The sequence below is a fragment of the Anastrepha ludens genome, chromosome 2 (genome assembly GCF_028408465.1).
Source record: "Anastrepha ludens isolate Willacy chromosome 2, idAnaLude1.1, whole genome shotgun sequence".
Classification (NCBI taxonomy): Eukaryota; Metazoa; Arthropoda; class Insecta; order Diptera; family Tephritidae; genus Anastrepha; species Anastrepha ludens.
The window spans coordinates 164,331,952-164,347,809 of record NC_071498.1 but is presented as its reverse complement, the minus strand read 5'-3'; the positions used below and the strand labels follow the sequence as shown (position 1 = coordinate 164,347,809).

General features: G+C 35.2%; 4 protein-coding genes across 4 annotated transcripts; 2 read left to right on the top strand and 2 right to left on the bottom strand.

Moving 5' to 3' along the window:
* Nucleotides 1-1,588: 1,588 nt before the first annotated feature.
* LOC128855752 (trafficking protein particle complex subunit 6b) lies at nucleotides 1,589-3,300 on the top strand. The gene is made up of 3 exons (XM_054090909.1): nucleotides 1,589-1,759; nucleotides 1,823-2,086; nucleotides 2,145-3,300. The coding sequence occupies exons 1-3, from the start codon at nucleotides 1,688-1,690 to the stop codon at nucleotides 2,268-2,270; spliced, it is 462 nt and encodes a 153-aa protein (XP_053946884.1). The 5' UTR covers nucleotides 1,589-1,687; the 3' UTR covers nucleotides 2,271-3,300.
* LOC128855751 (uncharacterized) lies at nucleotides 2,329-3,051 on the bottom strand. The gene is made up of 2 exons (XM_054090908.1): nucleotides 2,766-3,051; nucleotides 2,329-2,711 (listed from the first exon to the last, which is right to left on the bottom strand). The coding sequence occupies exons 1-2, from the start codon at nucleotides 3,022-3,024 to the stop codon at nucleotides 2,329-2,331; spliced, it is 642 nt and encodes a 213-aa protein (XP_053946883.1). The 5' UTR covers nucleotides 3,025-3,051.
* A 53-nt stretch (nucleotides 3,301-3,353) lies between the features above and the next one.
* On the bottom strand, nucleotides 3,354-5,567 carry LOC128855750 (zinc finger protein OZF). The gene is made up of 4 exons (XM_054090906.1): nucleotides 4,985-5,567; nucleotides 4,628-4,928; nucleotides 4,408-4,572; nucleotides 3,354-4,348 (listed from the first exon to the last, which is right to left on the bottom strand). Exons 1-4 carry the CDS (start codon nucleotides 5,432-5,434, stop codon nucleotides 3,666-3,668), a joined length of 1,599 nt encoding a protein of 532 aa, XP_053946881.1. The 5' UTR covers nucleotides 5,435-5,567; the 3' UTR covers nucleotides 3,354-3,665.
* Nucleotides 5,568-6,787: 1,220 nt separating this feature from the next.
* Nucleotides 6,788-15,449, top strand: LOC128855749 (guanine deaminase). The gene is made up of 7 exons (XM_054090905.1): nucleotides 6,788-7,253; nucleotides 9,167-9,430; nucleotides 9,536-9,690; nucleotides 9,751-9,922; nucleotides 10,365-10,466; nucleotides 14,211-14,376; nucleotides 14,435-15,449. The coding sequence occupies exons 1-7, from the start codon at nucleotides 7,155-7,157 to the stop codon at nucleotides 14,851-14,853; spliced, it is 1,377 nt and encodes a 458-aa protein (XP_053946880.1). The 5' UTR covers nucleotides 6,788-7,154; the 3' UTR covers nucleotides 14,854-15,449.
* The last annotated feature ends 409 nt before the right edge of the window (nucleotides 15,450-15,858 follow it).

Below are 15,858 nucleotides of genomic sequence, written 5' to 3'. Positions count from 1 at the left end.
TTGACGTGATAACGTCTTATAATTCGATTTAGCCGGCTGCACGCACGAAAAAATGTGTCGTTACCTTGCTCATTAGTGTTACCTTGCTCATTTGTCGTTACCTTGTTCATTTGTCGTTACCTTGAATGAACTGCAAGCGAAAGCGCGGAACGAACAAAGCAAACGAACGGCAACGTTCGACATCTCGCTCTCTCCTACTTAAGTGAGCGTATATATGTATGTATATGCGCATATGTACATATATAAATTCACGTATTTGTATTTGCATATGCCTTCTTCCTGTGTGCATGGTAATAAACCATTTCTCTGTTGAGAATAGGACGATGATAGAAAAAGTAGGAAATGAAAGGGAGTGTTTCGAGTGTAAAGTGTCTGTGTCTTGAAAAAGGCAAATCGATGATGGTGCCTCTTAGTGTTGTTGACTTATTAACGTCTGATGCACAATCAAAATTTAAGATATCTTTCATGAATTTGATAAATGTTTCGTCATTTTTCACGTTTGTGTAAAGGTAACTTGACCTATTCCATTGCAATTCCATTTACCTCCTCCTCTATATCCATACAAAATATCTATCAAACAAATAAAATTAAAATTTTGTTTTGAAAATTGCAACCATTCCATCAATATTTTCTTATGACGTTGTCACGTTAAACTATCGTCAGTAAACCGACTTTACAGACAACCTCTTTTTTTCTTTTTTCATTTTTCTTAATAGAAAATGAAAATAAGCGGAACGTGTCCGAAATTTTTTTGTGAAATCGTTATTTTTAACTAGGTCTGTAAATTTTCATAAATTTCATGTATAAATTTATTGCGGTTTCATTTAAAGATGACAGATTATATGGGTAGCCTCATGTTCCGCGTACTAAATTTTTCGTTTTTTTACATTGACGGTTTGACGTCTTGGCGACGAACCCATGTTTGTACAAGGTGACACAAAATTAATCATCATCATTAATTATTTCGTTTTTGAATAACTTTTTTACTAAATAAAAAAAAATGTATTGTGTGATGGAAATCTTAATTTTGTCCTTTACGCGCTCCATTGCTTTTTTGTTCATATACTTCAGGTATTTAGTTCGCAAGTGTCAAATATGAATGACGTATTAAATCATTTGCAAAAATTAAAAATCTTTCGATAAAGCCATCTTGTGCCTTCACTTTTATACTGTCATGATATATTTTTCAATCTGAAACAGTGGGCAATTATACAAAACAATTGTTACTTGGCCTTGTTGCAGGAACAACCCGATTCAAATGCATTCAGCAAATTGCGGTTTACCCCAAAATGATAAACTACAAGATTTGGCCATAGGAAGCAAAATTGTGGTAGTAACTTTGACTGCTACGTCATAGAGGCGTCGACAGCACAATTGTGGACGCTCATGTTACACATAATCTCACGCTTTTCCCATGTTACACATAATCTCACGCTTTTTCCAATCAGACAATGGATATGGCTGCGTTGATTTTTCCTTACATGACCAACAAAATTTCAATTTTTGCCAACCTCTGTTGTAAACAAACTTTCTCTGGTATGCCACTGGTGGAATATGGCAAAGCGAACAAACCTTTATCATGATCAGCTGTTTGAAGCTGTTTATGTTTTGTAGTAAGTAATTTCTTTAGATCACTTTCTGTTCCAGAGAGTCATTTGTTTATTAATTAAAATAAACCACTCGCAAAATGTCGGAGGATATATTATTTGATTTCTTGCACGCTGAAATCGTAAATTACTGTCTAAATAACAACAACAAAGTGAGTCCAATTCACATAATTTGTGCACGTAAAACTGATTCCATTTAATAATTTTCATCAAAGGAGAATGATTTTTCCGCCTTGGAGTATATTGGATTCAACACTGGATATCGCCTAATTGAGCGTCTAACACGTGATGTGCATCGATTTAAAGATGAATTGGAGACAATGAAATTTATATGCACTGACTTTTGGACACTTATCTACAAGAAACAGGTTGATAACTTGCGTACCAATAACCATGGCATGTATGTGGTACAAGATAAAGCATTCCGATTTCTTACACGAATATCGACAGGCTCAAAACAATTAGAACATGCGCCCAAGGTTTGAAAGTGCTCCAACTTAAAAAGCTACACATATTAATATGGTTTTTTTCTAACAGTTCGTATTTTTCACTTGTGGTCTGGTGCGAGGAGCATTAACGAATTTAGGTATAAACAGTACTGTGACAGCCGAAGTCCAAGCAATTCCAGCATGCAAATTCCATATAGAGATAAATAGAAACTAAAGCCTTATACATTTATACGCTATGCATTTTAATTACAATTTAATTAGCTTCAAAATTATTATATATTCGCATAAAAGGCTATGGCATCTTTTTTGCCAATGCGTATTGTATCTTTTAGTCTCCAATTTGATTTCTCGGGAAAATGTGGTTCTAGTGGTAACGGATCAGTAAAAACATCCATTCCAGTAATCGGTCCAATTATAAGCAAACTATTTCCTTTATAGTTTTTGAGGTAGTTGAGGAATGCAATACGATCATTAAAATAACAAAACATTAGCGCAAAATTCCAATTTTTTAATTTACAACACTTTTGAAGGTAATCGACTTGTTCAACGTCTTCGTTTTTCAAATCATCAATATAATTAAGGTTAATGAAACTTTTGGTTGAATATTTGCTTTCCCACCAGGCTCGATCAATTTCGATGCCATTGACCGAAATACCTATTTACACGAAATTAATTAATTTAATTTATATAAATTTGTTGGTTTACACACCTAAACTTTCTTGCACTATCCATTCGAATAATCCGTTGCCACAGCCTATACTAAGTACATGCTCTACTTTATGTGCCGCCAGTAACGAACCAAACTTAAGTAATTCATTTTCGGTGGGCCAAATCCACATTAAGATGCGCCGTTTGTCCAAATCAAGTGAACTACCTAGTGAGAGCCATTCTCGCCAATTCTTTGTTGCAGGGTCGACCAAATAATTAAATGTTGAGTCGTGATAAGTATTTTCAAGTGCATCGCCCATAATAAATAAACTTATTCTGATCTATTGAAAATCTTTCAATGATATGAGAATTCGCGCATACGTTTCTTCTTCTACATATGTATGTATGTATGTTGAAAAGAAACAGACAATAGATCAAAGCAGGCAACGTCACATAGCTCTGCCCACGGTCATTGCCAAATTTCACCCTGCATGCGTCGGCAGAATTTGTATACTTACTTGTCAAAGTATATAATAAACTAATGGCATTGAGCCAAATAATTCTCTATTTGTAATAAATGCTTTTATTCTTTTTCATTTTATGAATTTTTATTTTATATACATACGTACCTTCTAAAAGGGATACAGTAACCCATAAAATTAATTTTTTTCTCGGAAAAAAAATAAGATTATGAATAGAGTGCAACAAAATTATGGTTATAGCGTTAATACACTTCTTCAGCAAAATGTAAATATTGTTTGTAATATTGTTCGCCCCTCGGCAGGAAATGATACCCTTTTGGATGAATCGTAAAACCATTGGCCAGAATCTTGGACCCTCTGCTTGTTGAAAAACATAAAGACGACACCGCGAATTTCAGGAGCAACTGGGCGAAGCACATAACTAAGTATTTATGCGCTAACTACAAATAATAATAAATATCCGTATGTCCAGCAAACATTTAAAAGTCCTGATATTCATAGGTATATTTGAAGTTTTTGCGCCAGTGCATTTCACTGAAATTCGACGTGCTGAGCGTTACTCGCTTTTCTAATACTGGTGTCATATCCACACCGGAAACCGAGTTAGTTGCGCATTGCGGCTGTATGTTGTACATTTCTTCTTTCTCACTTTCACTTTCGTTAACACTTTCGTCTTTACAGTCTGAATTCAAAATCTTGCGATACATTTTGATTGGGTCGTACTTCTTTTTCACTCTCTTTTGAACAACTTTAGGGCCTCCGCTTGCGGTACTGTGTATATTCAATGGCACATTTCGCAATGGGGTAAACGTTGAGATATTCGAAATTGTATTGGTGTTTACGTCAGTTTGAGCAGAGTTCGTATCTAATTCGGAAGTGGGTATAATGGAGACTTGGCATGTTGGCACTTTCATTGGTGCAACATTTCCTATGCACTTGATAACGGCGCTATTCTCTACAGTCTTTGGTTCGGTTACTGGTGGCTTATCTACTAAAGGATCTTCCACTTCAATTTCTTTATGCGCATCGGAAAGAATGGGTTTTGTAATTTCAACACAATTTTCGAAGTTCCGATCTGGATGTAAGGTGCGAATATGTCGCAACATATTATCCTTGCGCATTATGGTAACATCACATTCTATACAGCGGTATTTAATAGTATCTGAAAATTACAAAAACTATAAATTTTTTATATTTTACATTGCAGACACACATATTTACCTTGATGAAGTTTTACATGCCGCAGCAAAACTGCTGAGTCACTGAATTTGTTGAGGCATATGCCACATATAAAACAATCAGTCTTTGTGTGTTTTTTAAGATGAATTTTAAGAGTATAGTTTCGTTGAAATTGTTTATCACAGTATTTGCACCAATATTTTTTATCTATAAAAATAAGAGATGGTATTAAAATTACAGTTAGGGTAGCGACCTCCCTTACCAAAATGCTTTTGCATATGTTGTTTTAAAGTAGATTTCAAAGCATAGCTTTTCTGGCACTGTTCACACTTGTAAGGCAAATCTTTATCATCATGCATTTTCCTGATGTGTGCAGACAACGAGTCCTTGCTACGAAATTCTTTGCCACATTCAGAGCACTGCATTGGTGTCATATAGTGAAGTCTTTCGTGCTTCCGTAAGACCATTCGATTTGTGAAAGATTTATTACACTGTTTACAACAGTATGTGCGTTCTGCGTGTGTTTCCATATGATAATTGAAATGTGAACTTGTAGCAAAAGCCTAGGTATAAAAATATGTCGGCTAACAAAGTTTTGAAATATGAACAGTATTCTTACCTTATCGCAATGCTGGCACTTATACTTTTTGGAGGCATCACTACCGCAAGTTAGGTGGTAATATTGTTGTGACCGACTGGTAAATTTTCGGCAGCATCGTGTACAATAGTAGTGCATACCAGCGTCCGAATCATTTGCTACCCGGCAAATATGTGTCGGCATGGACGCCACCTTTCTACCTTTCTTCGTGAAATTTTTAGCTACAACACCAATATTCACTTCAGGAGCTACTTTACATTCAGCCACTGTATTGCTGTCGATAATTTGGATTGTTTTATTTTTAATATCACATTGCATTTGTTGTAGGCATTCCATACACTCATCGTCAGTAAGTAAACAGCGGCGACATTTTCGGTGACCACAGCTATCAGTGACCAACCGATTTGCAGTTTCTGTCACCAAGACTCCACAACGGGGACAATGAGCATTGCTGATGTTTGTAATGCTCATTTCACTTTTATTTCGCTCGAGGTGACGAATAATGTCTGCAGTTCAATAGCGTAAAAAAATAGATCGGCAAAATAATGTAAACGAGAAGCAGCTGTTTCAAACAGGTTTGTTTATTTTTGAGTTACTAACGAGAACTCATTGATGGGGTTTCGCATAAAAAAGTCGATTACTAGAATAATGTAATGGGTGTTTGATCTTAAAAACTTAAAATGGTAATACAAAACAGAAATATTGGTGAAATAAATTTTTTTTATTACAATCTGGTAGATGATTTTATGGCATTTATTTGCTCAGTTAAATTTTGGCCATATGATTGTTGTTGTTGTTGTTGTAGCAGCATAAACATTCCCCGGACAGTCCTTGGCCGAATATAAATCCGGGTCGTTCTGGTAACGTAGAATCGACTGTCGTGGGAACGGCCATATGGCGTCAATGGCAGCTTGAATATAGCAATAAATCAATTGTTAAACGCGCTGTATGGCAAGTTACTTAGTATCGTTGGGACCAAATATCAATTTTTAGCTGATTAATTTTTGGAAACAATGTTCATGGTTCGATAGTGCTTGCCATTCGCCATAACGGCAGCTGCTTTCTCATTTAGAACGAATTAAGGACCGACGATGTCGCCAGTGCTCTATGAAATTCGCGAATAATTTATTCTTTTCAAAGTAAATTTCCACAAATTGTTCTGGCGTTCAGCTATTCATGATGACTTACCAAACCTAAATAAACAGAAATGCCAACACAGTTTGCCATTCTCAGCTGCCAAACCATAGTTATCGATATCGATAGTTCTTACGCAGTTAAAAAAAAACACCCTACAGAAATAATAGGTTTGTTCGTAACACAAATAACTTATACAAGCTTGTATATAAAAAAATTTGAGTGATCAAAAAACAAAAAATGTGGTTAGTTTCACTGATTTAATTTAATAAAGGAAACATCGCCGGCTGATCCAGGTTTGGTGATGATATTGATAAATACATCTGCATTTAATTTTCATAGAATACAAGTACAAAAATAGGTGAAAACACGCAAGTGACTGTATATTTTGTGTATTTAAGTGAAGTTTAGAAAAAAAATTATTATAATGTTCCAAACTAGAGTGAAGTTTCCGAAGGCAAATTAACGCAAAACTTTTATTTCCGGAATATTGGGAGATATAAATGTTGTTCCTGAACCAGTACTTAACATTTCCTCCAAGTTTCATTAAATAAGTCATTATAATTTGCCTAAAATTGCCAATGTCGCATTATACTATTGTTGTATATATCTTCCTTTGAATTTTGTTGCATGCTTATGCTTGTTGACATTTTAAAACGAACACTCCTAATGAAGCACACGGAAAAAAATTAAACATGACAGTCAGAAAAGGAAAGAATGTTTGAAATTGTATACTAGAGTGACGTTATTTCGGAATAGTAGATACGTAAAAAAGCTTTTGAAATAAAATTATACAACCCATTAATAAATTATCAATCCTCATGTATGGTTGTACGATTCTACAGCAAATTGGTACAGATTTACATTCAAATATATGTATATGGATGGTATGCCCGATAATTTCTTATCAACACAAAATCTAACAAGTGGAATGCTCGTTTGACGATCGCGTTTTCCGGAACAAACATAACGTGGTCTTGTGCGGAACGAGTGCATAGTTGTGTGCAATAAGTAGTCTATTACGAATAGTTGTATACGCGTCTTCAAAGGTTGAAACATGGCAAAAATTTTCTTTGGAAAAATTATACATACAAAATCCTTAAATGAATTTGAGTTGTTTACATCTGGATTTGTTGCTGTAGATCAGAAAGGCAAAGTAAGTTTAAAAACGTTTTGCTTAATAACTAGTGCAAACAATATGTGTACATACGTATATTATATTGTTTGTAATAAACTTTTATTGTGTATGCATGTGTACAAGAGGAATGCCAGTATTATCTATGATGCCAGTCTTCCGTAACCCAGCATATGTATAACTGTCTCATCTGAAGTTTAAAGTGCTTTAGACCGTTAAGAAAATCATGTACTTAAACGGGAAGCTTTTGCAAATTTGTCAGTGGGAATTTATAAAATAAACATAATAGTTAGGAAGATAGGCTTAGCTTTTACATATGTATTTACTTCTAATGGCCTCTGGTGACGCTCCAACATGCTTGTCCAGCAGGCTTATATGTGTGCGTGTCGGGTGCTTGACGCTAATATCTAAAATTTGTGATTTTCATCATTCAAAAGCCGACAACAAGTATGTGTGACACGAAGCAAGTACGAGTGTCACCCGACACGCACACATATAAGCCTGCTGGACAAGCATGCTGGAGCGTCGCCAGAGGCCATAAGTCATGGAGGATGGAAATTGCCAATACTCGTCATTTGTGCTTTTGAACTCCATCTACTATAGTTAGCAAACCAGGACGGTCGCTTTGGAAAAAAAGGAAATAAAAGAATACTGCTAAAGTGCAGTATTTTGGGAGATGTGAACACAAGTATTAAGGATCCGCATTTGGAGTTCGAAATAATGAGAAGAGCATCTAAGGATTTGCACTTGCAATTTTACTTCTGAAGTGAGTAAGCTCCCGTAGATCGGTATATGCTTATCAAACCCTACGAAGCTTAATGTGAACTCATAACAACAACAACAACCAGGTGTCTATCACAATTCGGTGGAGCAATTCGCATTTTTTGCGGATAATTTATACTGCATCATTCGGTTGATAGGTTCAAGCATCGTGCTACTAGAAGGTTGCAAAATTTGTTTAATATCAGATTCATCCTTTTCACAATCATAAAGTTCGTATGCCCATAAGGTAGGCGAAAGCTTCCAAAGCCCTGAAATATACATGATAAAACTCAAAGAAGTAGGTACAGTGGGAACAAATTATCTCACCGATGTCGTCAAAATATCGCTCTCCACCGCAGACATCCCTTATACATATCTCTTCCTCCCCCAATTGTGAAGAAACTTAAACCCTTCGACACGGATATGTAGAGCTGTTAGAGTTTGAAAATTTGCCCGCTTATGTGGAATTAAGTGATGGACTGCGAATTATCATTAATCATCGGTAATATTTATAGGGCAAAGCTTTCAGTATAGAAAAATTAAACAAGGAATACCACAGGGAGGCACCACCCTCCATGCTACAGGTTAACTTTATCTTGAAGCTTCCTTATACACCCGAGAGAGCTTGTTATTTTTCTTGTAGCAGCATAAAGATTCCCATAAATATACGGGGAATGCTTCTGAAGGATTTAAATTCGGGTCGTTGCGGCTGCGTAGAACCAACTGCTGTGAGAACGCCGAGAGAGCTTGTCTCATTTGCTGATGATTGTTCGATAAAGTCGCCTATTCATGGCATAAATAATTTTTGTTCGAAAGTAAAGGATTAATTTGGAACTACTGTTATGAGAAAATATAGAGGAAGGGACATTCCGGCGTTGGGATGGAAGGGACATCTCCTGATGTGGCTACAATACCGCCTCCAATTCCGAGCCCCTGTGCTCCCCGTTAAGGAACATCATATTTTTCTCACCAAGCAGCTTTTGTCTGATTGTTAACGCAGAGATTACCCCAGTAAACACTTGATAGAAGTGGGGGCTCTACCTGAAGATAGGGTCAGGATTTAATTCTAGAGTAGGACATCCAGATAGAACTTAGTAAGGCAGCTTCTACAACAACAACTCTTGATAAACTAATACATGCAGGGTAATATCAACATTTCTTTTTTTTTAAAGATCGCAGGTGTTGGAAATGAAAGTGATTATTGCGCTTGGCTCCCTCAACATGCAGACTTTAAAGGTGCTCACGAGGAACATCTCTCGGAAGACCAGTTTATAATGCCTGGTCTTGTTGATTGTCACATCCATGCGCCACAAGTAGCACAAATCGGGCTCGGCTTGGATATGCCCTTATTGGATTGGCTGAATACGTATACGTTCCCATTGGAGGCGAAATATACTGATCAGAAGTTTGCGGCTAAAGTGTACGCTAAAGTTGTGGTGAGTAGATATGTAAACCGAGTTACACTGAGTTTTTTGCATTGGTATGGAATAGCTCATTATCAACGAGCATAATACAAATATATCTTATTTTCTTTTCTTTAGGAAAACACAATAAAAGCGGGTACCACGCTCGCATCCTATTTTGGTACCAACAACAAGGACAGCACTTTGATTCTAGCAAAGGAGGCACTGCGTCAGGGCCAACGGGCATTAATTGGTAAAGTTTGCTCAAATTGCAATAGCCCTGACTTTTATGTGTAAGTTTCCCTAAAACCAATGTAATGAGTTGATTTCTAAGTGCTTTACACAAATTTCAGTGAAACTACGGAAACATCAGTAGCAGACACTGAAGAATTTATCGCTGCAATAAGAAAACTGAATACTGACCGAATAAAACCTACAATTACACCAAGATTTGCATTGAGCTGTACGAATGAGTTAATGGTGAAACTGGGTGACATTGCGCAGAAAAATGACTTACATATACAGGTAAATAATTAGTTGTGTATGTATGTATATGCTTTTCAATATTAGATCGGATAAAGAAACAAATCGAATCGGTCGAGAGGTTAACGAAGAAAAAAAAGTTAGCATAGTCTGTTCCCGGCATCCATGCCTCTGTTAACCGATATAATTTTGAGGTATTTAGTAGAGCACTTCAATTAGTTGGAAACCATTTTCAATGCTGATATTTAATGTCAGCTTTGAAATGCAACGGAATAGTCAATTACCAAACAAGTGCTGCTCTGAACTGAAGAATCAACTGAGCTCACAAAAACCCACGTTTTGTATTGTAATTCTCTTATTTTAATTTTTTTTCCTATTGTATGGTGTGAATTATGAAGGAATATTTGGTAAATCATAATTTCGCCGTCACATAAATATGCAGATGTTTGTATGTACCGATTATAACTCCAAATGATTTTTTCAGAGCCACATAAGCGAAAATTTGTCGGAAATAAGCAGTGTCAAGCAGATGTACAACTCGAGTTATGCCAAAGCCTATGATAATGCTGGCTTGTTGACACCGAAAGTAAGTATCGAAGTTATGCACTTAATAAAAGCGTTAAAATAGAAAATTGTGCAATGCTGGAACGAAATACACAGCGGACAGGTTCTGCAATTCACCTCCGAGTGAATTTCATTAAATTTTCCTGGCAATTGCATTGCATTGAAATTCACTCGAAAGTGAAATAAAGAACCTGCCCGAATGTTTGCAACCAAATTTAAATAAGAATGTGCGCCTTTAACAAAGGTTAAGGAAAACAAGTAAGGAAGTGCTTATTTTGTTGTTGTTGTAGCAGCAAAAACATTTCCCATACATTTTCGGGGAGTGCTGCTGGAGTGACAGTCCTTGACCGGATACAAATCGGGTCGTTCCGGTAACGTTGAACCGACTGTCCAATACGAGTACGAAGTTTGGGTTATGAGTTTACACTCGAGATACACTCGTTTATCCAAATGTGGGTAATTTGAGTAATTAAATGTGAGTAACTTTGCATTATTATTTATAACAGATACAGTCGACTCTCGTTAATTCAAACCTGCGATATTTCGAACCTCTCATTAATTCAAAGTTATCACGAGTCCCCTACAAAATCTCTTTATATTTCGAATTATGTCCATACATTTATATTCACTCAGGAATTCGAAAGAAAAAATTATTGCTACGACGCGGTAATTCGAACTCTTATGGCCAAACACTCGACAATTCAAATTTGCAAAGTTTCTTGGTGTGTTAGTAAGAACTTTAAATTTTGGGACTTTCCTGAAAATACCTTTACTGTGCGTGGTTGCGTGTCACTCATAAAACATAGGCACATTTTGACGCATGCTTCCGCACGAATCCCTTCGTTGGTATACAGATTAAAAATTTGTATTAAATATGAGTCCTAAAAAGTATAAATGTTTGACGATTGCAGAAAAAAAGAAATTAATTGAAAAAGTAGAAGGAGGTGAAAAGAAAAGCGATGTTGCAAAAAGAATAAAGAACAAGGAGAAAGTTACTGCTGTCTCAGGGTCACTAACCGATGGCAAAATTTTATCTGCGACAGATACGAATAAAAAGAGCAACGATGAAGGTGAAAACGATACATCAGAACCTTTGGCAGAGGATTCCTTAAGGTAGCAAGAGCCTCATTCGATAACTTACAAAGCTTTTGTCTACAAAACGAAACTGATGAAACAGCATATCAGGCACTTTTTCTCCTTAAAAAAATGATTGAAAAGTCTGAGCAGCAGCAATGTGCTTCGAAGCAAACCCGTATAAATGAGTTCTTTTCAAAGATTAATTAATTCACATTATAAATATGTAAAACATTAGCAGTTAAATAAAAACTCTTGATAATTCGATGTTTTATTTATCTTCGCTCAAAAATTTCGAACCATTTATATTAATATTTTAAATACTCGATAATTCCTAATATTTCAAGAGTCATTCGAATTTCGAATTACCGAGAGTTGACTGTGTTACGTTTCATTCTTTTTTTTAAATTGCCGTTATATGGGAGAATAGCGTGGTAATTTCCACTTCCAACCTATCTTGGACAAAGAGTAATGGGTGTACCATTATTATCATTGAAATATATTCATTTTTGCTAGAGATATCATGTGCACGGCTTTAATAGAAGCATACATTCTAAATACATATATCTTGTATTATTTATTAGGTGCTCCTTTTATTTGTGTTGGTTGGAATTTAGAGGTCCACAATTTCATAGCGCCGTGCAACAAAAGAATTAGGTTAAAACAATATTAAAAACTCTTTTTAGAGATCACTTCAAAATTTATTTCGTGCCTACACATTTTAATTCATTAAATATATATATAAGAAATAAATTGTTAAACGGGGAGCGCAAAATCTATCGAGTCTCTAACTTAAACGCTTCGTACATGCGTCGAAAAATCTCACTCTATTTGCTCCATGAGATACAAGAAATATTCATAATACCTATATTGAATCGTGTTGAAACAAAATAATTCGTGTAGAAAAATAATTTTTTTCTTTTTAACTCGTGTTAAGGGGTTATATACAGTCAGAAGGCCGAGAAAGGCGAATTTTCCAGAATTTTTTCTGAGAAAACTTTTAAATTTATTGATCTAAAAATTTTTTATTATGTTATCTTTTTTTAACTGTATTTTAAGACTTAGTATTAGTAAACATATTTATTTGGAAAGAAGCTACAGCTGATCCCCGGGAGCTCTCAAAAGAGACGTTTTGCTGTGACCACTATATCTCTGAACTGGATCCCCTGAAATTAAAAAACCACACAGATTTCGTTAAAGTAATGTTAAATTAGTAATCATTTCGACCTTAAATTGCTTAAAAAAATACATATTTATCGGTGAGAAAAAATCTTCGATTAATTGCTGAAAAATATATTAAAGAAGCTGGTGTTAAAATTTGAGACTAATCGATTTAGCCGTTTTCGAGTAATGTTGGGCACCGACTTTGAAAGCCCCATTTTGAGGAAACACCATTTAGAGTCCGGCCTGGTCCTTCAATCACTCTGAAACGTCTTTTCAAATTTGCGTGTAACTTCGAAAACATTCACCGGAACGATATTAAATTTTCTGTGTCTTTTCTTAAATATGTCTAATATGTGTCTAAATATATGTATTAAGAAAAAAATAAAATTGATTTTTTGAAAATTCGAACTGTATATTACCTAACTGTGTATTAAATCATGCCCGAGTAAAAAAAACGTGTAAAAAGAGAATTAGGTGTATACAGGTATCCCTCGTATAACGCGATAGTTACGTTCCAGAAGAATTGCGCGTTATGTAATTCCGCGTTATCTAAAACATAGTTTTCATATAAATTTGGGGGTTATGTTCCAATAGGTTTTTTTTTTAAATAAAAATAACAGATGCACATATATTTCAACTCAATACTAAAGTTCAGACTTTCTTATACAATTAAAAACACAAAACAAAAAATTTAAAAACAAACTAAAACAAATTAAAGGTTTATTAAAAACTTTATTGTTATTCTTCAAACTTCATATGGTAATTAATCTGTTTCACTGTCTTCAAAGATCTTTGCACGTGGGCGATTTGGGGGAGCAATAACTTCATCAGAAGATATTTCTTCAACATAGTTTTCGCTATTGGATAAGAAACCAGTTGTGGGACCTTGTGGTTCTTCTACTGGTTTTATAGTTGCAAAATCTGTTATCAGTTTTTGGTGGGTGGTTTTTTTTAAGCTCCTTTTCAATTTCGTAATAAGGTGCTAGATTAATATCTATTCTATCTATCTAAGGCAAAAAAGGGTAATTCCCGGTTTACATTAAAAATACATTACATATTATAAATATGTGGTACGCAAATTAGTGTTACCAGATTTTATAATTATGTATTTTCCCCTTCGCATTATATAAGCCTAAATTTCGCGTTGTACTGAAACCTAATTTTTCCAAATCGCGTTATATCGAAACCGCGTTGTATAAGACCGCGTTATACAAGGGATACCTGTATATAAGTAGCGCTTCCACCCTTTTTGGGAGTTTGGCCGAGCTGCTCCTCCTATTTGTTGCCTGCTGCGTCTGAAATTGTTCCACAAATGGAGGGACCTACAGTTTTAAGCCGAGTCCCAACGACAGATATTTTTTATGAGGACATTTTTCATGGAAGAGATTTACTCTTTTTTGATCATTTTGGTTTTTCATGCACGGAGATTTGCACCTACGCACTTCCGAATAGTAGTCACGCACCAACTCATTCGGCTACGGCGGCCGCCGTAGGTTTTACTTAAATTCAAATAAATTTTTCTTTTTAGACGGTTATGGCACACGCCGTACATTTGGAAGATGAGGAAATATCACTTTTTCGTGAACGCGGTACTTCGGTCGCCCATTGTCCAGCCTCAAATACAATGCTTAGTTCAGGTTTCTGTGACGTGCTGCGACTTATTAAAAATGGCGTTAAAGTTGGCTTGGGCACAGGTATATCCGTTATTATAGCCTTACCAAATTATATGTAATCCTCATATTTTTTATGCAGATGTCTCCGGCGGCAACTCTATGTCTATACAAGATGCTATATTGCGTGCACTCGACGTTTCCCATCATCTGGAATTTGTGAAAAAGCAGGACATCATAGGCTGTGGCCGCCTAACCACTCAGGATAATGAATATCAACCACTTAATTACAAACAAGCGATATTCTTGGCAACACTTGGTGGCGCAGAAGCGCTAACGTTGAGTGATGTTACCGGAAACTTTGTGGTGGGCAAAGATTTCGATGCATTGGTTGTGGATACGAGCAAATATCCGCTGCAAAATTACGCCACTGATGAGGCGACAAAGAAATCACAAGAGCAACAACTCCTGGAAATGGTGCAACAATTCATTTATGTTGGTGATGACCGCAATATAATTGGTGTTTATGTTGCGGGAAAGCAAATCAAAAAAAAATTATGAATTGGATGATCTAAATGATGTTAATGAAAATAACTTCAATGCATAATCATAATTAATTTCAATTTCATGTTAATTTCATACCTTTTATTTTTATTTTTACTTTATACAACGCCAAGTTTGATTGCATTTGTCGTTATTAGTTTGACATCCAATTTCTCTACACTTACGCTAAATACCATACACACAGGGGTGCCTGAGCAGGGGCAATTTGTGTGTAGTCGTCACCTTAAATGCATATTAATATTTACATACATACAAATTGCATACATTTTCCTACTACATGGACTTCTTTGTAAATAATTGTTTATGTTCGCATCACTTATGGTTTTATATGCATATTTTATGTAAATATAAGATATTATATTAAAAATATGGGGAAGTATGTCGCTATAATAAGAGGCCAGAAGGTGCGTCCTGCTAAAATATTTGACGATTTTAATTATCATTCAACTTGCAGCAATTTTTGTTTGGAATGGTGCTCATATTTCTCGATTGTATAGATTTTAAAATTTATTACAACTTTAGCTTGCTTATGCGTCTCTAATAATTCCACACATTTTTGTAATATCATTTTCATTCAATAAAGGATTTTTTGAACTGTCAAACTTTTATATTATTGTATATAGGAAAAAAATTTGATGGTTTACATAATACTATTATAATATTTTGGAGTTTCTTTAGTGCTTTATTATATTTTTTGTGGCATTGTAATTTAACCACATAACAACTTTGCTATCATCAACACTACGCGTAACCTAAGCGTGTGGAAGAGATTTATAAAAAATATTTTTTTACAGTTACAACTTACTAAAAAACCAAATAAACAAAAGCTTTGGATTCATATAAAGTTATTAAGCTAAACCCCGTAGCCCAGAAATTCGCGGTCGAAAGCAAATTTTAATGTTGTAATTTTTAGTTCACGTTTAATTTTATAAAAAAAAGATATATTTTTTTAAATTCAATTGAGATGGAAGTAGTGCTGATTTGACAGAATAAAGGACAAAA

Bases quoted from the DNA above. Each gene is read 5' to 3' on its own strand.
- LOC128855752 (XM_054090909.1), top strand. From the start codon at position 1,688: ATGTCGGAGGATATATTATTTGATTTCTTGCACGCTGAAATCGTAAAT. The intron at 1,760-1,822 runs GTGAGTCCAATT...TTTTCATCAAAG, and splicing joins GTCTAAATAACAACAACAAA to GAGAATGATTTTTCCGCCTT. The intron at 2,087-2,144 runs GTTTGAAAGTGC...TTTTTCTAACAG, and splicing joins AATTAGAACATGCGCCCAAG to TTCGTATTTTTCACTTGTGG.
- LOC128855751 (XM_054090908.1), bottom strand. From the start codon at position 3,024: ATGGGCGATGCACTTGAAAATACTTATCACGACTCAACATTTAATTAT. The intron at 2,712-2,765 runs GTGTGTAAACCA...TCGTGTAAATAG, and splicing joins GATAGTGCAAGAAAGTTTAG to GTATTTCGGTCAATGGCATC.
- LOC128855750 (XM_054090906.1), bottom strand. From the start codon at position 5,434: ATGAGCATTACAAACATCAGCAATGCTCATTGTCCCCGTTGTGGAGTC. The intron at 4,929-4,984 runs GTAAGAATACTG...TTTTATACCTAG, and splicing joins AGTGCCAGCATTGCGATAAG to GCTTTTGCTACAAGTTCACA. The intron at 4,349-4,407 runs GTAAATATGTGT...TGTAATTTTCAG, and splicing joins GCATGTAAAACTTCATCAAG to ATACTATTAAATACCGCTGT.
- LOC128855749 (XM_054090905.1), top strand. From the start codon at position 7,155: ATGGCAAAAATTTTCTTTGGAAAAATTATACATACAAAATCCTTAAAT. The intron at 9,691-9,750 runs GTAAGTTTCCCT...CACAAATTTCAG, and splicing joins AATAGCCCTGACTTTTATGT to TGAAACTACGGAAACATCAG. The intron at 10,467-14,210 runs GTAAGTATCGAA...TTTTCTTTTTAG, and splicing joins CTGGCTTGTTGACACCGAAA to ACGGTTATGGCACACGCCGT.